General features: G+C 37.6%; 2 protein-coding genes across 9 annotated transcripts; one reads left to right on the top strand and one right to left on the bottom strand.

The window, feature by feature from the left end:
• Nucleotides 1–27: 27 nt before the first annotated feature.
• Nucleotides 28–1,364, top strand: LOC107039446. Of its 2 annotated transcripts, none has more exons than XM_015259065.1 (4): nt 28–100; nt 525–756; nt 840–1,011; nt 1,162–1,364. In XM_015259065.1, the coding sequence occupies exons 1-4, from the start codon at nt 95–97 to the stop codon at nt 1,301–1,303; spliced, it is 552 nt and encodes a 183-aa protein (XP_015114551.1). In that variant the 5' UTR covers nt 28–94; the 3' UTR covers nt 1,304–1,364. The 2 variants fall into 2 exon arrangements, with proteins under 2 accessions (XP_015114551.1, XP_015114540.1); XM_015259054.2 differs by lacking the exon at nt 28–100 and adding an exon at nt 174–344.
• LOC107039366 (peripheral plasma membrane protein CASK) lies at nt 1,361–25,632 on the bottom strand. 7 transcript variants are annotated; one of them, XM_015258937.1, is made up of 22 exons: nt 25,512–25,632; nt 24,763–25,439; nt 21,374–21,486; nt 21,183–21,288; nt 20,802–20,879; nt 20,497–20,672; nt 20,084–20,155; nt 18,920–19,095; nt 18,449–18,752; nt 18,255–18,376; nt 17,287–17,466; nt 11,090–11,281; nt 10,800–10,964; nt 8,851–8,925; nt 7,770–7,799; nt 6,371–6,608; nt 5,654–5,710; nt 4,823–4,942; nt 4,618–4,734; nt 4,393–4,500; nt 4,078–4,253; nt 1,361–3,991 (listed from the first exon to the last, which is right to left on the bottom strand). In XM_015258937.1, the coding sequence occupies exons 2-22, from the start codon at nt 24,819–24,821 to the stop codon at nt 3,812–3,814; spliced, it is 2,844 nt and encodes a 947-aa protein (XP_015114423.1). In that variant the 5' UTR covers nt 24,822–25,439; nt 25,512–25,632; the 3' UTR covers nt 1,361–3,811. The 7 variants fall into 7 exon arrangements, with proteins under 7 accessions (XP_015114423.1, XP_015114432.1, XP_015114449.1 ...); XM_015258946.1 differs by having other exon boundaries at nt 8,857–8,925; nt 24,763–25,632; XM_015258963.1 differs by lacking the exon at nt 7,770–7,799 and having other exon boundaries at nt 8,857–8,925; nt 24,763–25,632.

Raw genomic sequence — 25,632 nt, forward strand, 5'->3', positions numbered from 1 at the left:
TTACGAATAAAACAATTTGTAATTAATTTTACTTTTCATTCCTGGGTTATTTCATGTTTTCGAGTTGTAATTGGTGAGAGAACGGAAGCGGGGAATGATAGTGAGTATTTTTTTTTCCCATGAAGAGATAAAATTTCGTCAGACGCTGGAGGAATCCGCAGTCGTTGAGGATATTTTATTCATTCACCATGAACGTTGCGAGGGAGTTTGGGGTTTTCGGAGTTTTATGGGTGTTTTTGTGGTCGTCGGAGATTGATTTTGTGAGTGGGGTGTCGTGGAAACCACGGGAAGACAAGACCAAGTGCCCAAAAGTTAAAGGATTATCCCATTTCGATATTTCAGAAGTGAGTGGAAACATTTTTTTCCATTTTATTCACGATTGCACTGCCACAATGACAAAAAAATACGAGAAAAAATAGCATTTTCTTTGGGTTTACTCTTCTCTCTCTTTTTCTGCAACGAGCCATTGCATGCATTTTTCAACAAGTGAGACCTAAAAAATTTCTCCAATTTTATTTCTTCAGTTTGTGGGCTCGTGGAAGGTCATTCAATATTACGCCAGCTCGGAGGAAGCCCTGGCATACAAATGCATGAGAGCAGAATTATTTCTCTCCGAAGACAACGCGGAGATAACAATGAACTTCACGTACAGCTTCGTGGACGATCCCATTAATGAAAAAGTTTTTGGGAATATAACGTGGAAAATTCCTCAGTATCACGAGTCACCGGCCCACTGGGTTCACGCGGAATTTCCCTGTAAGAATATTTTATTCAAGTGTTTTCATCCTAGGGGTTTTGTTAAAATAAAATCTCGTGGGTTCACTCATTTAATATTCCAGACGAAGGGGTCTATAACACGTATGTTTTGGCAACGGATTATAATTCTTGGGCATTACTAATGCATTGTGCGGAGAAGAACAAGAGCCCGAGGTATCTCTCGAGCTTCATTATGAGCCGCAAGAGACGTCTTGGGCAAAATGTTATTTCTTATCTGCGAGAGAAGCTCCCAAGGTGAGAATTTGTTGCACTGTTACTCCCTAATAATGGGAATTTCCATATTCAAATGAACAAATTAACATCTCTTTGTAAATTCGCAATTTTAACAGAATGAAATTACAAAGTGCTTAATTGCTTTTTCAATTGATTTGGATGAAATTATAGATACGATATAGACCTCGAGTACATGTTCCCAATGGAACAGAAGGACTGCAATCACACATCAGAGCGGGCGCACACATTTGGAGCCCTTCCAATGGTGGAAGCAGCCAGAAATCGATACGAGGCCAACGAAAATGCAAATTAAATGATGAAAGTGATATCAAGTATTCTACTAATTAATAAAATCATCAGTGCCAGATGGTTAATCTGTCATATTTCTGGGCTAGTTTTATTAATTCAATTAACAACGTATTATAATAATCTTCATTCTGCTCATTTATAATTACATAATTATAATGAACTGTTTATTGTTTTTTTTTTCTTTAATTTTCTTTAGACCCGTCATCTTTCAACGTTTTATTTTTCAGTTTTAAGCTTAACTTTGTTTTTTTTTTCACCTTTTCAATGTCGTGATATAATTACGCATTTCTCTCATTACGTTGATTCACGATGTTCGTCGCTTTCTAATATATTTTTTGTTTCGTTTTGGATTTAATCGTCAATAATTTTGCATTGTTTTCCTCAACTGTCAGTCATTTTCTAATAAATCACCAGACAATGGCCGCTACAACTTATAATAAAATGTTACAAAACCATTTTATTCCGTTTTTTTTTATTTTTTGGTAATTGGATTTTTCTTGTCATTTAAAATCATTCAATTAAACTCTCATTTTCATTCACACGGCACAATCGTTTTTTTTTTTTGACAAGGTTGGTAATCACTCTTTTTCTTCCATCGTTTTTCCCCTCTCGCCCTATTTTCCGTCGGCATTTTGGTATCAATTAATTCGATAAGTGATTAATTACGCGTCTCTGAAGCCACGTGTGTAGGGCTTTTACACGATTTTTATTTATTATATGAGGTTGACACTATTTGATTTCACATTGTTTTGTCCTACCACAGATTTCTTCAAATTATTTTTACCCTTTTTTATAAAAAATTTTACTTCATCATTCAAGAGCGTCAAAAATTAATTGAGAATCTAGTTGCAGTGCTAATTGGAAAGTGCGACTTTGTTGAAAGATGTCATACCTTTTCGTTTAAATTCTGATTATCCATTAATTTTCGTTCATTTATTCATCTTGTTTATTTACGTTTTTTTTTATTTTTAGGATGTTTTGTCCTTATTTTCGAGTGGTGTTTGATTTGAATTATTCTTCAAATAAATCAGAGAGAAGCGCATAGAGTGGAAAGAAAATTCGATTAATTTACCAACTCGGGAGCATGTGATATTCCGCTCAATGCTGCACTTGACATCGCAAATTTCTTTAAAAATTTAATATACATGCATAATAGTTTCTTTTCTCTACGGTTAATCCTTCTCCAGTAATTACGATCAATATTGCGTGTTTAATTTTGGTTTTCTTTATTTTTAAATACTCCAGTTTTTCTTCCTCCTTAAATTGCTAATGATATATTATGATGAAAATGATAAAATTTCAAAATTCATTCAATAAAAAATCAAATTATAGTTACAACAGCAGATTCAAACGTCATTGATTCTTCATACGTTTTCAAAAATTTACAGTGCTTTCGTAAAATGATTGAGTATTATGCACACATCACTAATATTTCAATTTCTTCGAGCTTCATCCTCTTTGTTTTTTTTTCTTCTTAAAAAGTAATTAATTAATTTGACTGATGATTACATATCTACTTTGAAATATAATTATTGCAATTAATCAGTTCGCTACCAGACGAAGTTCTTCATTTTTTTTATCCCTTCATTCTAATTTTGTTAGTAACATGAGTTCGTGTATAATAGATATAATTATAATCAATCAATCGAGAGATTATCTTTTTATATGCTCTCGCCAAAAATTCATATATTTTAAAAAATCTCTTTTTGATTTCCATGAAAACAAATGAGCCGACAATTTTCTTCAGTCCATCGACATAATTTCCTTCCTCATTCCATCTTATTTTAAAAATCATCTCGAGGCAGCAGTTGATACCGGAAGTATTACAATAATTAGTAATTAAAATAAAGAAACCGGCTCGAAAGAATCCTTGGAAAGATGAATAATGCGAGAATGAGATTAAATTAATTAGAGTTGCAGATTGAATAGTGTACGATGTGAATTCGTGTCTGACAATATTCTTACTGGCTTCGATTCATATTTTATCATTTGTGACGATCCTTGAGAGTAATTAATTAATTAATACTTAACAATCATGAACACACGGCCACGATTGCACTACAAAGCTGTGAACAAGTGAAATACAAGAAATAATAATCATGATTTCTTGATTTCACTCGAATTCACAAAGAATTCACTGAAGTCAGCCCATTTTCAATGTTTAATTTACCTCACGACCTCAACATTTCGTCCGAATTCCCAATTCTCTGCATAAATTTCACCCCCTCCCTCACCCATCAATATTTCAACGACCAATCACCATAAAATGGGCGTAAAAAAAATTCCCCAAAAGCAAGAAAAACCCAAAGTGTTCATCTTTTTTTGTTCACAAGTTTCCCGGGGCTGTCATCACTCTTTCAATTCACTTTACCCTCGGTATTCCCTACAATTCCATGGAAAAAAAACATCTCACTAGATTTAATTTAACTAATAACTTTTTTTTGGTTTACTCTCCTCTCTTTTTCTATGATGAGCCATTGTAGTCTGTGGGATTTTTCGATGGAGACCGCTGTCAGTAGACCCACCTGACAGGCGTCCACTGCGGTGTTTTCTGTATTCGCTCGATCGCCGCTTCCAATTGGCCAATCGTCTCCTCGATATCATCATTAACGATTGTGAAATCGAAAAAATGACCGTACGATTGTTTCAGAAGGTCCGACTCCCTTCCGAGTCTCTCGAGACTGCCATCGTACTGCAATTATCAGTTTACAGATTTATTCGAGGACGAAAAAATTAATTGATGGAAATAATCAATAGTCAAGGGAAATAGTAACGTACATCGTTCATATTTTGAACCACTGGTGCGGCGATAAATACAACGTAGGGTGCAAATTCAGCTGTTCGTAAAATTTTCAATGCCTGGGGCTCAACATCCAGGATTGCCATTTTTCCCTCCTCATGGATTTTCCTAATTGTCTCTAATTTTGTTCCATACATAGCTTCCTCATGAGTTCCTTCAATATTTCAAATAACGAGGATTAATTATCTGTTTAGTTGTGTCTCGAATTTTCGACAAATATCTCATCATATATTCCGAGATATTAATTGAAAACTGACCAATAGTCAAATCGACTTCGCTAACAGAGGACTTACCGTACTCTAGATACTCATTAGCACTGATATCCGCCATCATTTCGTCGTGAGAGACGAAATAATAATTGCGACCATTTTCTTCGTCATTTCGTGGAGGCCTCGTTGTATCTAAATAATCGACCGAAGAAGTTTATTCATTAATGGATCTAGTATTTCACAAAAACAATTCGACCACTGAATTTCAACGTGAAATTATTAAATTAAATGGCTATTGAAGATACTAACGTGGAATAGGATAGGCATATTTATCAGGATGCTTGGAGATAATGGCATTTTTAATATGCCGACGACCAACACCGTGAGCCCCGAGGAGTACAAGGGTTTTGCGTTGGAAGGCTTCGTCTAGAAACAACGAGTTACGAGTTACGAGTTAAAAAAGCCCCTGAAATTTTCACTGAAAACATTGTGACAATTGAATGCAAATACTCACGAGGTACTTTAACGACCTCCTCGTAAGTGACCAGATCCAGCTGATCAAAAACAGCGTTGTGCTTGGCAAGGTACTTATCCTTATACTGTTTTTTCTTTCGGCCAAAAATTGAGCAATTGACTGGAGTACCAACAAATTAAAAAATCAATCATCCATTACTGTTATTTCAATGAATTGAGTAATGCTGCTAATAGGCTTGTTAATTCGATATATTGGGTTCATTGATAATGCAGTGCAGTTGGAAATTACTTTCATACATTTGATGCATCGAAGCACTGATATATTATTTTTGTATTATTTTATCTAGTGTATGACATGCTTGCATCGCTGGCTCTCTCGATCCTCAATAAACTGGTGAAGAAATAAGATGAGTAAAAAACACATGGTGAATGGATAAAAAATGTAAATTGATTATTAAATGGAGAAATAAAACTCACTATAGAGTGATAAAATGGAAGTGAAGTTCCAGCAGGTCACAATAAATAATAATAAAGATTCGATGCATGAGTTGAATGCGATGAGAGTGGGAGGAGAATATCGTGCCATATTTTTTTACCTAAGGGAGAGGGAGAGAATGTAGGTTGAACGTTCTGTATGCATTCATCTCGATAATTATTCATAGAATTGTTCTAATGGTGATATAAAAGTGAGGAAAAAAATATGTTAATAAATACTCCCTACGTTCTTTTTACTCTTTCTAATTTGGAAGTTATTAAAAGTTCTTTGGATTCTACTCCCGTTCTTTTGCTAAAAAATTTCTATGCCTGTGATTTTTTTTTCTCTTCTCGTTGTTTTATCTTTTCTTTAGCTGCAGGCAGAATTTTTTCGTACCTGTCGAGCTGTCACAGCCCTCGGTGTGAGGAGAACAGCCGCCCTCTCCTTCTGCATCTAAGCTCGCATAACATAGAATAATATAATCATTACTACTAATTCTCTTTTAATTGAAAAACTCTAATTTAAAATCCTGCAAATACTGGAAATCAAGCCCCTATATATTGTTGAGCTGCAATTACTCATTTGTAGTCGAATCAAATATTATCATCCCCTCATTCATTAAAATATTGACCTCTTGTCAATAGCACTGAACTGGAGTATAAATTTCGAAAAAGCTGATGATGAATTAGTAACGATTTAATGATGCATTTTGTTAGTAACGAAGTGATCACCCATGCGATGTATCGAAATGCAATCCGAGTGTTGTGAAAATTTATTACCCATCCTGTATCGTTAAATGGTTTTATAATGGGTTGATGCTTTGGTGAAAAAAAAGTGATACCAATCTCGGATTAAAGAGAAGCAGTTGAGCACAGGGTGCGATCTGCTGGAACAAGTATACCGCTCGTTATTTTATCCTATTTCCTTTTTCTTTTCAACATTCAGTTATTTCATTCAAATGAATCTGAAACCTATGAAGAAATGGCGGAAGTTGTTTGCACCTCCCCTGGGGCAATGATTCTGCAGCAAAGTGGAATGAGAATGTTTTTCTCAATTCGCTGCAGAATAAATGATTAACGCTATTGTTTTGGAGTTTCGAGGAGTTTTTCTTACCTTGTTCCTGCTTATTCTTCTTCATAGCCATGCAAGCAGCTCTCCACTCTTGCAATTCTGAGGATGGTATGAGACCAGCTGAGCCAGCGGCATTGTCTTTCCTCGCCTGCCACCAATGATGATCGTCCTTGCTAATTATTTGCAGTATATCTCCAGTTTTAAATGCAATGCCAGCTTGGGCACACGGTATGTGCTCGTCCTCGAGAGGATCGTAATCGAACTGCGCTCGAACGAATATCTGTGACAGACATTCGTTGAATATTACCATGAATATGTCTAATTGCTGTCGATTTTTCAAGTTGGGGACAATTATAACACTCAATTGTTCGACTTTGAAATTCCTCAAGAAGAATTTATTTCTCTCTAGAATGATGCATAATAAGCTGAAGCATTTATTTATGTTTTTTTATTGCTGTTCCACGAAAATTGGGTTTGAGGACTGGAAATATTCAGTGAATGGCGAGTGATGGGTGATGTTTTCGGGGAAATGTCATACCTTGATCAATTGTTGACCTTATCTATTTTTAAAAAATTGCATTTTTAATATAATTATCGAGTGAATACAACAGCAGGATTTGACCTAGATTTTTTACTCTACGTGCTAAATGCCAATATTTACTTGATTGTTATTTCCGTGTCAATGAGGGATAAAATCGCACTGGTAAATGGAATTATATGCGAGAATCATGAGGAAAAGTCAAGGAAATATTTTATCACCATTCAATTGTATGAATGAAATGCATTAGTTATCAGATAGTTGGAAAACTCGTTGAAAAAGGTATTTTTTACTAACTATTGAAATAGAATGACCTCTCAAGTATCATCTGAAAAGGGGAATTATCCCGGCTATGCAATGTGACCATTGTCACTCTCGCCATTTCCAGGATATTAGGTAAAAATAGTGATGAAAAATTTCACGAGACTCTCCATATGCATTATGCGATAACATTATTACGAAGAAAAACCGTAAAGGTCACTTTTTCAACCCGGAGTAACATTGAAAAGTGCAGCGCTGGGAGAATGCCTCGGGTCTACATGAATAAACGTTAAATTTAATTAGTCCTCTACAACTCTTTTCTCTCAACGTCTTATTCGTTTATTTATCCTGTGACTAGGCCGCATGCCAGGTACTCATTGAATTTCTCATTGCGTGTATATACATCATTAAATTAAATATCTATCTATTGAAAATAACAAAATAGTGTCGATGATATATTATAAATCGTGTACGAAATATCTAACGAAAACGCACCAATTGACAAATAAAAATATTTATACAATCGATTGATTGCTTTATTTTTGGTGATAAATTTGGGTAAATATGCAGGTACAGGTATATAACGCATTAGCTCTCTAACTACAGCAGTCCAATCACACCAGATCAAGTGGCGGTACTTACTAATACTGGCAGAGGCCTAATCCTGAACAACTAGATTGTTGAAAAACAGAAAGAAAAAGTATGTGGTCATTATTTAGTTGATGATTTAATTTTCTCTGTTCAGTTAACTCGAGGAATTATAAACTTGTTTTAGTCCTCATAACTAAGTCTGGATTATTCTAGTTGCTGGATCAACTTTTACACGTAACACGCGCCTAATTTCACTGCTGATAATTCATTGACAATAATTACAGTGTTTCTAAGGGGATCAAGTACGTGTGGAGGTTTTTCTTTTAGAACATCAATGACAACTAGAGTGATTCTCATTACGTGGAGGGATCTAATTTTTTATGCACCAAAGATACTGAGTAATTAAATATAGTGAAGGGAATAGAATGAAAAAAAAAAGGTATCGACAACTCGTCTGGTGGACTGACTGCTGCCACTGCAGTTGTATCTGCTCTGTTGCTGACGATGATTTTATTACTCATTTTCTAGCTCATGTTGAGTGAAGGCATGTATATACAGCTTTCAGTTACTCAGAATTTAGCCTACCGCATTGTTGCTAATTCATGTGGAAATGATGATGATATAAAATTGCAGATGAATGAATAGTCGATGAAAAATTTCAATGAACGAGTTTTGACCACTGCCAGATTACGGAATTTAATGAAAAATTATATTTTTAGAATTTCAAGCGGTTACGTTCAGATAGCAGAGAAATGAAAACAGGTACTTGCATGCCATTATTTTAAAGTTTTCTCGTGTGGAATAAAAAGATGAATTAATCATTGTTTTTGTCGTGTTTTTATGCGGAAAAATGAAAATTGTGGACGATGGATGGAGAATAATGGAAATGCGTATAGCTCTGGAAAACTTTGTTTTAATCTCAACGAATAATTTATCATTATTTTATTCCACAAACCGATTTTTGGTTGTATTCAGAATTTTTATAACCGCTTACTGTTTTTATTGAAACAGGAATTTCATCGGATTCATCAAATTTTTTGAATTGAAGAGAAACATAAAAAAATAAAGTCAATAACGACAAAATATAGACAGGGCTTTTATGGTGGGCTTGGATGTGGATTTTGGGGCTTACTTGTACCTCGCAGGGGGGCGGTGCAATCCTGTACGATGGCAGTATTTTGAATGTCACTGATCCTCTCGCCTCACGCTGTGAAAGTAATAAAATCATTTGACCACTTGAAATTAATCAAATTGGACAGTGACATTGACATTCGATTTAGGGGGAAGAAAATTGAATTTCACATTTCACTGAAAATTCAAAGAAACCCTGAATTTAAAAAAAAAAACAATTCTTTGAATGAAATTTTCTAAAGCGAATTTGATGTTCAATTATTGGAAGGTGTGATAGTGATAATTAATTTAAACGATATTAATTCGATATTAATTCACCGGGGAATAGCTATTGACACCGAAACTTGGTATTACAAACATTCCCGTGTGATTTCCGGCTGGATTCCCGTGGTTTGCCACCATAGATTCCCCAGATTCCCTAGTTACCCTTTTTTCAATAAACCATCACCTCAGGTTATCCAGATAGGAATCCACCTGGGAATTTTCGTTATGCAGGTGATAATCGATTTTGCACGCCTGTTTGCCCACATGAATTTTTGTCATTCAATTAACTACAATCGGGGTAATTTACATCGACTGATGGAATTCACAGAAATTTCATTGTGAAACGTTGAAAATTGGAGCACATTATTGGAAACAAGTGGGAAATTGCCGATGTATAGGATATAGTATAGCTTTTTTTGCTAATAAATTAGCAATATGCTTCCGAATGGTCATGTTGCATTTTTTTTCTTCCGTATACGATTTATATTTTACTTTATTTCATTAAATTGAATGAGTTTCTTTTCAATCAATTGTGTCAAATTTTCTCTTCAGTTGAATTTTATAATTATTATTATTCTTATTACTATTTTCTCTTATAGGACTTTTATTCATTTATTAATTTTTTTTCATTATTCTTTCATCACTCTCATTGTTCCTTTGTAGCATTCATTTTATAAGCTACATTTCATGTTTTCATTTCGCTTTTATATTTTCATTGAATTGTTTTCTAGCTATTACAATTGGCTTCTTTCAGAGCTCTGCATGTAACAGGTTTGTCGTTTCCATAAGCCACGTGTAGGTTATCGCTGTGGATTATTATGAATATAGTTAAATGCATTATAATAATCGCAATTTGGTCAATAATATGAAACAAGAATGATTCACTCTTGGAGTGATTAACCATGAAAAAACTAATTTTCGGGGAAACTGATGAAAAATTTGAAATTTCTGAAGATTATCATAAAAAAATTACATCAACGGAGGCAGTTATCGTCACCATCGTTCAACTTCCACTTAAGGGCATCAATACAAACATTTCAAGCCATGATACAATTCATTCGAAGCTAGGAATCCAAAAATATTTGCGGAATTCTGATTTTAAGAAAAAAATTTGCAAATTTTCACAAAAATCACAGTAACGATTACTGTTATCATCTTCATCTTCGAACTCGGTCGAAAGGGTATCTCAACATTTTTTTTAAGCCGTTATTTAATGAATTTGAAACATTTTTTTAGTTATCGTAAAAAAAACGATTTTTGAAAAAATTCGAAAATTTAAAAAACGCGTTAATGAATTGAATTTCAATTAATGGCAGTAGATGGGACTCAGTGAGACCTACATTTGAAAAAAAAAAGATTGAATACCATTGTGAACTGGCGAATAATTGAAGAAAAAGTTTGTTACATACGTACACACGTAAGGACGCGGTCTAAAAATTGCATTTCCGGACTTTTTGGATCATAATGAGTTGATATAACACAAAAAATTGAAAACTTAAATTTGGTCGATTACAATGCTTCCATTCGGAAACAAAAATTGAAATTTCATGGAAAATTGCCTAGTAATCTCAGTAGAGTGGCGTAGAATTCAATTTTCAACGAAAATTTAGTGAAATGTCTTCGGAAATAATAATGTAATGCAAATTTCCAACAAATGCATCGCAAATGACAGCTAAAAATACTCACGAGCATTTTTTGTAGTGCATTGACGGACTGATTGGCGACTGGAATTCCATTAATTTCTTTGATCTCATCGAGAACGTGAAGAGTCGCCTGTCTGTGAATCATTCCACCGTGCATTATTCGTGCTACCACGCATTTACCATCTTCATTCATTTTTAGTGTAATCCCCTGGGCGCATAAAAAACACGGAATTGGAAAATTTATTATCTCGTCGATAGTGAGAGACAGTGTAATGGATGAAAGTTGTTGGACGGTAATCATGATTTACAGTCTAAAATGATGAAAATCCTCACCATAGGTTCATCAGTATTTTTTTGAAATTGCACTAGTCTAACCCGCGTGACATTCTCCACATCCATATCTCCATTTTGCCCCTCAATGTCGTCACTCCCATTGAGATAGGGTAGTAAGGGTGGTGGGGTGACTCTTGATGCTCCCTCACCGTAAACTTCATGGCCCGCTACGTCGTGTGCCTGTAGAAGTGTCTAAACAACCCCGCAAAAGAGCAAGAGAAGAGATAAAGTGAGAAAAACAAGTGACGAAGAAAAAAAGTCAATTAATTAAAGATTCATCAACTATAATTTCAGAGTCAGGGGAAATTGGGAACGTGACTTTGATGAATTGAGGGTAACGGGTGAAAGTTATTCAGGGTTGAAAACTTGCTGGGACAGATTCAAAGGCCTCTGTATGTAAACTGCAACTCGAGGAGGTACAAGATTTGTGAAACAAAGTGATGTATAATACAACAAGGCGAAACGCCAAAAGATCCCCCATTCGAGTTTACCGCAACCGTGCGACTGCGCTTTAACAATCGCCCGTACGCAATATACTCTTCCCTATCTGGGACGAACTTGTAAGCCACCGGTTTTTCGCCAACTATACGTATATGTATGCCCCAACGGTTTGCTCCAGTGATCAATCAATAACTAGCCAATATTTTCGGTGGAAATTTTATTCGAGTGGAGTATTAGGAGGGGATAAAATATTCGTCCATAATGGGTAAGAAATGGTTATCCCTCTGTGCCCCTCATAAATAGAGAGGATAAAACTTTTTTTTTTTTTTTGAAAAAAAGGGAAGAAGAGTAGACGTACTATAAACGTGGGAGATGGATAAGAGAGAGGGAATACAAGCGCTCTGTCTACTAGCGGGCATCATTGACGGTGATCACTATGAATGATCAACGTACGACAAACTTCTCCCCTAAATTTAACAATAAGAATAATCAATGGACTAAATAAACTCATTTTTCATCACCTCTAAAAGTGCCTCTACGACTTTCTATCTAATCTCAAGATCCCTATGTTCTAGAATAAAATCATAAGACTGGACTAGTAAAATTGATGATCATCTAAAAACCAATGCCAGTATTATTCACTGATGTTTACCTGATGGCCATGACAATCTGGTAAGCCATTTGGAAACTTGAAACGAAATGGACTGTGAACCGGGCAATTAATTCGCAAATGATTATCGACGTTGAATGGCAAAGGTTGATGATTATGAGATCCAAAAATAACGGAATCCATTGGCAATGGCCGAGCAGGTTGATGCTCGAGCGATCTGCATGACCAATTTAATGGGCGATGATCCAGTGGTCGACCAGGTGTATTAGCAATAGCTCTCGCATGATGGGCTTCGTGTCCACAATAATCTAATAGCTGTGGTACATGATCAACTGAGCGACATCCGTGATCATGAGAGAAATGATGATCTTTGGGTCTTCCATTGTGATCTACTAATCTGCATGGATGATCAATGGCGCGTTGATAATAATCACTGCCACGAAAATATGCGCTATCTATTGATCTTGGCTGTTCAGTGCATATATTCGGCTCAATCTGATGATGTTCATGCCTCATTGATGATTCAGGGCTTGTCATACTACTCATGTGTTCGTGTACTATTGACTGTCTACCCGAGTCCATTGATCTCATTGATTCCATTGATCTCATTGTATCCATTGATCTCATAACATGATCAATAGGCCGTGTTGGTAATGGATCTGATGAATTGCATCCTCGTGTCCAGCATTTTCCAACGCTGTTATCACAAACACTCCCACTAACACTCGCTGCATAGTTGGGGTGACTTTGTGGCCCCCAACCACCTCCATGGAAATCCATCAGACCTCAAAGATTTTTTCCTTTCTCAAGGGTTTTTTACTATTATTCTCTATGGTTTCTCTTTTCTCCACACTTTTTTTGTTCCCTCCTCACGAAAAAGGTGTAATGTTAAATATTAATGAGTTCAGTCTGGCGGTAATGCATGTTTGCGTACTGCGGAGTATTGAGATTCACATGTACACATTCGTACACCCTCCCACTCACACGCCTACACGTTATAAACACGCTGTGCATTTTTGATTGAGACTATGCACAACTCACCTCAATTATTTTTCTTTTTCAAAAATTAATCTCTCTCTCTCGCGCTTTCTCTCTCTCTCCTTCTCTTTCTCTCTCTCTCTATTTCTTTTTCTCTCTTCATTCGTAGTACTCAATCACTGGTTAATTATTTTTTCATTCATATACCCTTAATATATTTAATGGTAATTGTTTTACGAAAATAATTCAAATAAAAGCCTTTTATTTACGTTAGAAAAGTCATGTTACGCATTTAGCTTTAATGTACAATTGTCTGTAGAACCGTAATCGATACATCACAGTATTAATCGTGACATTAGTTACATTATCAATCATTTTAAAATAGATATATATGTGGGGATTATTTGGAATGTTTAAGTGTGTTTCGATAGAGACAGACGCGAAATAAATGATAGAAGAAAGGGGAAAATGTACGAGTCGAGTGCAGCAGCAACGAGACACCGACACATCTCGATGCCGCGCTCCCCAGCACTGCGAGGTAATGTTGAGTTGTACCTCAGTCGCGCAGTCTCCGGCTGTTTCGCGCAAAACCCCAGGGGGTTTACTCCCCTACTCATCGTCCCTATCTATCCCTCTCGCTCGCCCTCTCCCTCTCTCTTTTACCCCTTACGTTTATGTATGTTACATCATTTCTCCTACCACCGTCGAGAGCTTTCCTAGCGTCGCACTCGTGCCGGCGTCTGGACCGCAACGCTATACCCGCATCCACCCACCCCTCATCCAGTCCTATTGCGCACCCCCTACTTTCCTCTCTCTCCTCTCCTCTCTGACTACCATTTCTCTTCAATTAATATATTGGTCTCTTTCTAAACCCCGACACGGCCATCTCGTCGATTTCCTTCATTTCTGCCCTACTCTCGTTTTTCACCGATCTGCGCGCCACGTCGTGTCGCAACATCCAACGGGATTCTTCGAATTCCATCTACCCCTATCTCTCCTTCTTATTTTTTATTTATTTCAAGTAGGAGAGAGTGGGGTAAAACGGCCCCTTTTGATTTTTTCAAAAATGGTAACAGCTCATTCAATTTTACATAAAATGGAATAATTTTATTTCCATGGAAAATACACTTCTTCCCCTTCAGAATGAGCCGAGACTGATCTCAATTAATGAATTTGTTTCTGAGTTATGAGTATCACAAAAAAAGTCAAAAGGGGCCGTTTTACCCCACTCTTCCTTACTTTCTTCCGCCGTTTGAATTCTCTCGGAGTTGAAATTTCGTGCTTTTCGCTTTTTTTTTGCCCTCCATCAATTGCAGATGGGTCTCGGCAATTTGGGAGACATTCTCAAACTTGGGAGATGGAAAAGTATTGAGGCATTTGTTTTATTGTCATTTTCAGGGCGGCAGGAGCTCCTGCTTGAGGCATTTTTTATGAATAATTTTCAAATCAGGGTTTATCGTGGAGGAGGGACAGGTTAAGGACGTTGTTGGTAGATACCAGCGCTTGCGTACTTCATCCCACCCATATTGAAATATGTAGGGCATTGATAGAGATACAGACGCAGACGCAGACAGGGATACTAAATAACTCACACACGATGCTGCATTTTTTTTACTCTCATTCTTTTGGCAAGTGTAATTTTCCAAACGAATGTACTCGAAAAATTTTGTTAATAGAAAACTTTGTTTCTCAACAAGCGTTCTCCTAACTTTTATTGTGGAGAGCAGGAGGGGGGGAGGGGAGGGGTAGGGAATTTCAATGGGTTGAAGAGTAATTGAGAGTATTTTTTGTCCCGTCTGATGAAACGAGGATTACGACTACTTGAACTCGGCGATTTATGAAAAATTGAGTGGATAAGAAATAAAAAATGTATCTTTTGTTTATTCTCGAGGTAAATATTTACCTTGAAACGATGCCTCTGGTATTCCTTGATGAATGAGAGATAGTATTTGTATACGTGTAATGGTAGGGAGCGTTTTGTCTCCTCACCAATCCAGCGTTGTGTTAAGTCAAGGCCGGGTGGTCTTGGTACTCGTGATACTGTTGTCGTTGTTGTTGGCAATTTTTGTGGCTTTTGTTTTTCAGTCTCTCTCGAGTCATAATGACAAGTTGTTGAGCATGGCGATTGTGTGAGATAAAAATCCGAGGTATTTGAGGGTGGATATGAGTGATGATGGTGATAACGGTGATAATTAGATGTTGATGATGAACGCCAATCAAAACGATTAAATGGCACTGGTGTTGTTTCAGCTGAACGCGAACGATGCGACTCGTGACAGAGTGATAGATGTGAGGTATGTAGACAGGTTGACAACAGTGCACAATGCTGCAGTGTCAGTACTGGCCTAAGGCATTTTCTGCATGATGGATATACGTGGGGATTCCATGTGTGGTAGCAGCATCCCGGCGACCTGGAGCCTATTGGATCCCTGGTCGCAGGGTAATTCATGATGAAACTCACATTTCATCAATTTATTTTATCGTCCGCTTGGCCTTTCCACTTTTATGTCACATTGTCTGCCATATTTATGGCCTTAAAGGGCTTTAAGCTGTCTGCATTACTCTGAGTTTGAGTGTCTGTTCGTTTAGCACTTCATGAACGGTTCAAGTGGCATCTTGAAAACTTTTCAAGATTCGTTATTCTTCAGGACTTGATCGATTTATTTTACCAACTTTCGACGAGTTTATGAGGGCTTTTTTTCATCAGCGGTGAACACCCCTGGGGGCGGGGATTTTCACTGTTGATTCGAAAAATTTTGATAATTTTTTTTACTTTGAATTGAAAAATAACCATGCGCGTATTCTTCTCGTACCTAGCAACGGTTGCCTAACAACCAACTCACCTAGCGACCACTACCGAGCTACCATTGCCCATGGCAACGAATTCTACATGTGTGAGTTCGCTATTGTCAAGAGTTAGTTTTTCGTTTTTTCCTAACTATACGCTTCCTTTGGAATACCCTTTTCTCGGGCAAATTAAAGCCGAACCATTCATATTGTGGGTGAAATTTCACCTCAATTCCCTGCGTTTTGCAAATTTTTTTCATGTACTCGTTTGAATTTACAAATCAAGTCGGTGAAAATTGAGGGGTACTTGAGATTACAAGAGTTTCAAAGTAAACTTAATGATAAGTGGGTACAGGTGAAAAGCGAGGAACAATTGAGGTGCGGAGAGAGGGGGTGGGTGAATGACCCACAGAGTCACGTGGAAGTCCTCTCGCACACAACAAACATGTTATCCCATTAAAAATTTTGACAACTCGATTGAATTTGTTTTTACAACTCGAGGCTGACTGTTAATTGCATTTCGCTGACAAAAAGTTTTAATTAAAATTCACCAGATGAATTCTAACGATAAAAAATAATGATTCAACGGCGAAGGATGGATCATTTTCAATTTGTTCCACACATATGGATCTAGATATTCGTTACCTAGGTGAATAAAAATGAACCGTTTTAAATTTGAGAATTCAACTCTCGAGGATTAAATTCACATTCATAGAGACAATGTCTGGCTACTGCATCACGCGGCCGGCAATAGCACGAGGGATTAAAATGCCTCGACGTCATCGTTATCAGCGAAAATAAATGAGTGAAGTAGCTGTGTTTAATGACAAATAAGGTGAATATGACGGTATTATTTGACGTAAATTGCAAACGCACGACGTTCACGGACAACGGTCTGCAGTAAACTAGCGGCAATCCCTATCCCCGGTGGTACCCCTTCTCCACACATTTGTGCTCCACCTCCAAACGTCACTTCCGTTTTTACCCGACCCCTTTCTTCTCTCCCTCCCACCCCCGGTTGCTTCCACTCTTCTACCCCTTGCCCACGTCCGCCTACCCAGAACGCTACGCAGCCGCTCGCGAGACCCAGCGTGACAACTCACAAGTCAAGTGGATGCCAACACTTTCAGTCATTGAAAATGAAAAAAAAAACATGTTGAAGAAAAGGGAGGAAATTTCTGCTTTGATTCAGCCCACGAAACATTTTCGTGCAACAGTTGAGAGCTGGAGATGATATTCAAAGGACAATATCTTATAAATAGATATGGCAAAAGGGTAGGGAGACAATTTCAACGGAAAACCAATTAGTGACCGATAAAATTCAAGGAACAGGAAGGTAACATCCAAGAGTTATGAGCGAAGCTTCAATGATTGACCTTACCTTCATGTGTGGTTGATTGAGCAGCTCCTGAAGTTCCCTCAGGTCACATCGATCAAGGTTCCTAAATGCCATGAGTTCAGCCTCACGCAAAAATTCCTCAACTTCTCGTAAACGGTGTACGGCATCAGTGGGAGGTGGTCGGGTTGGCGTTGATACTTTTGTCGAAATTTTGTCATACAGCTATAATAAAAACAAGGGGATTAGAGAGGAGTAATCATCATTCGCCGGATTCTTTATTTCATCCATTCATCTCCCTCGGTTCCTCAAACTCACTAGTAAATTTCCGATCTCAAATAAATCATACGCCAAATTGATATCGGCGATGGACATTAATTGAGTCAATTGCATCTTTCTCAGTGGACATTGAGCATCATCATCGAGGCCTTACTCTCATGATTTTGATTTTTCGTTGAGAATGTCGACGGAAGGGAGAGGACAATCGGCGATTAATAATATCTGGTAAATGTTTCCTTATTTTGCTACGCAACTTGTTCGCGACTGTTCTAGGATCCAGGTGGGGTTTGCTTGAATCTACGGAGGACCTCGGGGAGTATATAATTGCAAACGCGCAAGCTCCAGGACCGATCGATTTCCACACTGATGATCGTCTGTCTGTTTATATGTTCATTCGCATGGACCAAAAAAATTGAGCAGATGTCTGCACTGGACACTTGGCTCATGAATTTATATCCAGAATCATTCAATTTTCAGGAAAGAAAGCAAGGGAGTGACTTCTCATTTAAGGGAAATTAAATTACCGAGATACCTTGAAATACATCATTAATCAGAATTAGGGTATTGAATAACCAGGGAATTTTCTCATGTCCACACGCTGTGAAAATCTCATCACTGGGAATTATGCCCATTTGTGATTTTAATAAATGCCGAGTAAATATTCATGTTTTAATTGGAAAATCCCTGATTTCAATTTCCCATGAATTCTGGTTGAAACCAGGAATGTAATTTACCTCAAGAATTCTCCGGAGCCAGTAGTCATCCACAGCTGACAAAATTTCGAGGGGCGTTAATCTACTGCTCTCTTGCAATATTTCAATGTCATCTAAAGACTCTAAAATTTGAGCCACAGCCTCTGAAAAATAAATTCCACCGTGAGACAATGTTTACCGATATTTATAATTTTTTAAATAACAAACTTATTCACCTGTTGTGCAGACGTCATCATCACCGACATCCAAAAAACTATCACCATTCATATCCGAATGCCACTTTGGTGAGGAGACAGCTGCTTTAACGGCCTCCTTCAGTTTTCTTCTAGCATTAAATTTTTTGAGTTCATCTATTGTTTCACTTAAATGTACACGAGCTGCACCCTTGTCTCTGTCACGTAGCCACTTGTGATTGAGAACCTCCTGAATCGTGATACGATTGTTGGGATTTTTTACGAGCATTCGTTCTATCAAATCCTTAGCTGGTCCGCTGATGTTATCCCATGTGGGAGTGTCCGTCTGAAGAAGATTAAGAAGACAAATCGAAAAACAAGCTCTTGCTCACAATGAATTCTGCTGTCAAGCAGAATAAGCTCATTAATTTTTCGAAATTATTGTCTTATTCTTTTGTTCAACAGAATTGAAAAATCAAATGACATTTATGTAATTTTTGAGAATTTTCTGACTTGTACAAATCCTTTCTCAATCGACAGCCTCAAGCGATCCCCAGAACCGATGAAGGGCATTGTACCAGTGAGAAGAATGTGAAGGAGAACCCCAGCAGCCCACACATCACCGGATTTACCATATCTTCGTAACTGCACGACTTCGGGTGCCATAAAGTGAGGAGCTCCCACTCTCCCTGATGTCCAGTTGGCAAACAATTGAAACAAATAAAACTCACCACAATCAAACCCTTGAAATTGTTCCCCGAGGAGTAAAAAATGGGAAAGAAATTGAAAATGCCACGAAATTAAAGAAAACAGAAATTATAGTCTTCTTTTTGAAAAAATTGTACTGTGTGGAAGAATGTGAATTCTGGGGGAATACTCATAGTTAAAACAGTCATTATTTCAAGCATTTATAATGCAGTGATGATTATTACTATTCAATGACGAAGTGGTTGTCATCATTGGTGAATTTATTGTACCGAGAGAAGAGTTTAGTCTTCAGAGGAAATTTTTTCAAATCACTTTATCTCAATGCAAAATTCTTGACGCATGAGAGAATATTTTCATCTCGAAATTAAATTGTTCTCTCAGTGTATTAAAACAACGTGGTGAGGACTAATCTGTATAAAATAGTGTGTGTTTCGGGCATATGTGAGAATATTTGCTGCAAGGTAAAAAAATGGGTTAAATATCATCATCAGAGGCGTCATGTCAACTTGAAGAAATTATGTGCTGTATCGTATTCCATCCGATATTAATATTCATTATTCCGTTAGATGAGGGGAGGTAGGGGATTAGTCAATGTAACTCCAGTGAATTAGTACATATGAATAAAATAGTATTAAAGCGCTATGAGTGGGGGAGTTAGTAACAAGCAGGCAAGCAGTGGGATCAAACCAAATAATGAACTGCTTCATAGCTGTGAGAGATAAGCGACTTGTGGTACAGAGATGTTGGAGTTTTATCCATTAGTTTAATCAGAGTGGAAAAAAAGATTTCTTTCAGTCCTCATATTGAGCAAAGCATCTATTCTTCTTATTTGTATCTAGTTGAATCGACTGAGAAAAGGATATCTTTTTTTTTGAGTTGGTAGCACGTGTGAGAGCAAATTACTTATTATGGGTCCTACGGAAAAACTTTATCGGTTGTTATTGACGTTTAGTTTTAAGTGAAGCTTACCCTCACTGTCGGCCTTCAAGTACAGCTGCCCCTTTGGGCTCAGATACTGTCGATACTCGGTCGTGTAAGTCTCTGCATTCATTTAAACGAAATTTGTAGGTATAAAATATTGTACATCTTACGTCTAAATATGGGACGCCAAAATGTGATTAACTATTTCAACATGTCTTCAATGTTTTTTTCAACAATATTTATACTGTGTTTGAACTTTCTTAAGAGTTGGCCACTTTATGGCATGTGTCAAGTGTAATGGGAAGATTCGAGTTTATAGACCCCTAAATGCTTCAGGTGAATCATTAGTACCTCCGTAGTAGTTTCATAGTTGAGCACGAGAAAAAAAATATAGTGAAAATAAAGAAAATGAAATTTCCAGTGAAATAAAAGGACGTCTTAATCAGTGAAAACAAACGCACCGACGCCATTATTTTGTGGAGCTGGCAGTTGCATTGCTACACCGAAGCCTCGCAATTTAACCGGGGCTGAATTTTCTTTTCCAGCTAGAAGGGCACACTGTGGTTTTATGTCTCGGTGAATGATGTCGTTTTCGTGGCAATAACGCAGGGCTTCGAGGATTTGTCGCATGTAGTGACTGAAAAGGGAGGAAAAATTTATTTTTATAAAGCATGTTGTACATGCTTGCATGTTGTACATGCTTGCATGTTGTACATGCTTCACTTGTATATTCAGGATTTTAGGATTCTTTTTTACGGTACTTTACCTAGCTACTGCCTCGCTGTAAACAAATCCAGCTGAGGCACGTCTCACGACTTCAAAGCAGAGATCAGGTCCATCCATGCTGGAAAAGGAGGCAATTTAAAATATTAAATAGCAATTTTTTGTGGATTTAGTTAGTCTCATTCTGAATTATAGATCTGTTGGAGTTTCTCGGAAATGTGAATTTCATATAAAAATGCACTCATCCAACAAGAGGTCTCTTTTCATCCATTAATCCTTGAAAATTGTCACATCTCGAGGACTAATAGACGTAAAAGCTTCTCCCTGTTGTGATCTGGAGGGAAAATCTCTCTCGCTTAGCTCCAGAAGGCCCTATTAATTAATCAAATAAATTTGTTTCATTCAATTAGGAGTTTATACTCACTACTCGAACACCATATAGAGCATTCCTTCCGAGCTGTATGTCTCGAGGAGCTCTACAATGTGTGGATGCTTCAGCATGTGACATATTGTTGCCTCACGTTTGAGATCTAGAAAGTAAGGAATTAGGAATGAGTGAAAGAACAAGTGCCAACTTCGGGGAAAAACAGTGATCATTGGATTTTTCATTCTTACCAGCTGTGCTCAATCCAGGACTAGAAGTAAATTTTGCAACATCTACGATTTTAACTGCAAATGTTTGGGCAGTCTGACGGTGGATACATTTTCGTACTACGCTGAATGGTCCCCTGGTGCATAGAAATTAAGAGGGATTAGTCAGAGAAACTGTCTTTCAAGCCTCTCTTTATTTAGAAATTCTGTTTTCGCATGGGCGGAAGTGCCAAAGTCGAAAAGGGTAATGCAATGTATGTAGAATTACTCATTCAGGAATTTCATACACCCTTCAGCAGATTTGGGCAGCCCCTCATCCTCACTTCAATAGTAAATGGAGATAACACTCATGTGTTCAAAAGTATTCAATCATATCATGACATCGTGAATTTATTTCCTCCTCTAATCGCCACAGATTGTATCTCCCCAACAATCAGAACGAAAAATCAATCGTAGTCCAAGCGTGGAGCGAAAAAATTTTCTATCGACAAGAGCAATGAAATGCGTGTATTACCAAAGGTGGATTTTACGTATCTCTAGTAGCTATAAAAACCGAAGCATTATCCGCTCGAGTGCGTAGATCACTTAGAAATTACCACGTGTACACATGGATTTTAAAGTTTTCCTGATCGTCTTCATTTATGGCGCTGAGACCAGAACATTTCAGGGTAATTATTACCTGTCGATAATTATCGTCGTTTAAGTCGATTTTGACTATTGGCCATTTTTCAGTGAATATCTCGGAATGTAAGGGAGATAGCTAAATTTTTGGCAAGACCTTTTTTGTAGCACTCAATTTGCTCCAGAAAAAAAGTTATCACGAAAATTTCATTATCTCCTTTAGATTCGGAGATATTCTTCAAAAACTCAACTAAGAGATAAGTCGACTTAAATCGTTTTACCACTTCACTACTGAATTTATCGTTTCCTCGGGAGAATGGAAATTACCTGCTGTTCATTTTATTTTCAAGGGAACAAATGTACCATATTGGTCAATTATCGAGGTGGACATCTGCAGGAGCCTCAACCCCTCATTCTATCCCAATCCAATAGATTCTACAATTTCCTCTACCCTCAGAAGAACACGGGAGAGCTGACCCTCAATTTCGCGGAAAAATTCATCCTCTCCTGTCCTGGTAAAAGGAACTTCATCAGAGGCATACCAAGCTTGAAGAGAACAACGGAAATTGAAGCCGTGTGTCTTAGAGGCACGACTTTCGTCACCAGAGGAGCACGATTCGACTTCACATCTGTCTCCTGCAATACCCTACCTTTTCACGAGGCACGTCGCAGTGAGTACGGCTGCTACAGGGATTCAAGTCACATAGAAATTGGTTTTCAATTGGAGAAAGGTTTCCTGCCGACTTTCAAAGTCTGCAGAGACAACGAAACACTCACCACCTATTACACAAAGTATTTGCTATCGAAGAGCATAGGGGCATATCATTTGGGATTCCCCAGGCCTTCCAATTGGATCTCAGGGGATTTTTACGGCAAGTATGACATAAACTCGTTGTACAAAAGGAAGAGTCAACTCGAGACATTAACGAGATTACTAGACTCGGAAAGATTGGCTAATAAGTACATCTCCGGATCGGCGTTCATGTCGAGGGGCCACTTGACGGCGAAAGTTGACTTTGTTTATGGCAGCGCTCAGAGATCGACATTTTGGTACCTCAATGCAGCACCTCAGTGGCAACAATTCAATGGGGGCAATTGGGAAGCACTGGAGAGCAGTGTGAGAAGATTCGCCGATAGAAACTCATTGGATTTAATCGTCTACACTGGGACACACGGACAAATGAGTTTGATCGATGAAAATAATAATCCAGTGGCGATTTATTTGTATGCCGATGATGATGAATATGCAATTTCCGTGCCAAGGTTCTTCTGGAAGATTATCTATGACCCTGAGAGCATGCTGGGAACAGCTTTTGTGGGTGTGAATGATCCATATGCAGAGGAAATCACCGACGATATGTTTCTTTGTGAGGATATTGCGGATAGAATTAAGTGGCTTACTTGGCAGAGTAATAATATTTGTAAGGGAGTGTCTTATGCATGCAGTATTGATGATCTCAGACTGGAAATCCCTTCTATACCGAAATTCGAGGTCAAAGGGCTTTTGTATTGAATAGTCAATCTCGTGAGTTATTGTAATTGTCTTTGTGAAAATATATGAATCGTGTCCATCTGCTGGAATATTCTTATTCATTACTGGGCCATTTTAGCGAGGAAAAAGAGGGAGAATGGAGAATGGTCAATGAACCAATGCAAAGATCAAAGCATTTCCGGTCTCCCGCCGTTGGACTTGATGTTTTCTCATGTACACCACGAAGAAAAAAAGACAGTGATTTTAAACGGAGCAAATTAAAAGGCACATCTTGTGTAGAAACTCGATGTGGACTCTTTTCAATTAGAATTTCCCAGCATCTCATTAAAATTATCGGGAAAACTCTCCTCCTCGCTCCAGAGATAGGGGACGGTGGGGTAAAATGGACACTTTAGACTTTTTTAAAATTATTCATAGGATGAATCAACCAGTGTTCGAACCAGACCAGTAATCCAACTTATTGGTACTTTTTCTATAAAATAAATTAGTAGAAGGTAGAGATTCCTCGCATTATACATGAAAAATAAAATTATGACATTTCCAAATGATATTGTGATGATTGAAAATGTCCAAGTTACATTATTACCAGCGGAAAAAACAGTTTTCGATCACACGCCGCCAATAGCATATTCCCATTACAGAATACGCGGTTCGATTACTGGGTTTTCATACATTTTCAGCTTTATGTATTCATACCATTAATTGTATCGTCATAATATTTTTTTCTATTATCTATGGAGATGTATAGGGGAGTTATAATTATTTTTACATCAATTTTCGACTTGGTTATATTATTAAATCTACGTCAAAAATAACTGTGACGTTATTCGTTCGAACACTGGACGATTTACCCTAACTCAGAAACAAATTTATCAATTGAGCTCAGTTTAGGCTCGCCACAAAGGGAAAAAATTGTTCTTTGGATTGAAAAAAAAAATTGAATTTTATCAACATTTCAGCCTCTCATTAACATAAAAAAAAAAGTCAAAATTGTCCGTTTTACCCCAACCTCCCCTATTCACAAAATCGAGGGAAAAAACGAGATTCTCTATCGAGAATTAATAATGAATAGACAAAATAATAATTTTCCTATGCAGATAAGAACTCCTGGTTCACCTGCATCCTATAATCCTCACCGGTACACCCTTACCCCCACCCTTTCCCTCATTTATTACCCTCAGGTCTCATCTGGGCTCATTACGCAGCCCACACAGACACTCCACACGGACACTTCAACACATTCTCAACAATACCCAACACAAATGCACGATAAAAATGAATATAACGTTCGCCTACTCACTTGCCAATAATCTCACAGAGCTCGTAAACATCGTCGAAGAGTACCTCGTCATCCGCCATTGTGACCAATGAGAGTTAACCCCCAATGGAGTTGAAATGCACCTTGAACAATAATTATTTGTCCTCTGGAAATTTTTCAATTCCTTGAGCATCAATATTTCCCTCCAGAAATCAATGATTTTTCATCCTAAAAAACTTGGAATTTTGATCTCTGTTTGTTGTGCCTCGTACAACGTGACATGGAGCCGTCACCACACAGCAGTTTTAATGCTCCCTTCACCTCTCTCGTCGTATCTCTCGACGTGACACCAGTCGCACTCTCAACTCACGTCAAAACCGGCTCAAAATTCTTATCAGACGAATTATTCAGTAAAATCATTGAACGAAAATAATCACACAGTAACATCATCATCAATTCCACCGAGTTGATCGATTATTTTCATGATACTTCATTTATTCTATTCACTAAAGTCAACTCCATTATTTCCATTGTAGTCACTAAACTCAATTTCATTTCACTGTGCAAATTGAAGAGAAAAAATCAAACACCTTGGCTTTTTTTTATTAGAATCCCCCCCACCCCCGCCCTTCTTTTTGCGCCCTCAGACCAGCATATGAGGAGTCCACAGTAGCGTTGAAAAATATCAACTGAGGCTCATGATGATGGGATGAACGCAGCTGCAGAGTAGAAACAGCAATGAAATTCAGATCAACAATTTTATATTATTCAGCTGCAATGATTGTCCGTACTTCTAATATAAACTGCCAACGATGTAAAGTATCGGTTATTTAGAGGGCTGGGTGAAACGAAGAGTCGTCCTATCTATACACTTCAAGGCAAGACTGGTTGCATTAAAGTTGCTGAGGCGAC

Source organism: Diachasma alloeum, unplaced genomic scaffold, assembly GCF_001412515.2.
Source record: "Diachasma alloeum isolate Michigan unplaced genomic scaffold, Dall2.0 Dall_scaffold_00178, whole genome shotgun sequence".
Classification (NCBI taxonomy): domain Eukaryota; kingdom Metazoa; phylum Arthropoda; class Insecta; order Hymenoptera; family Braconidae; genus Diachasma; species Diachasma alloeum.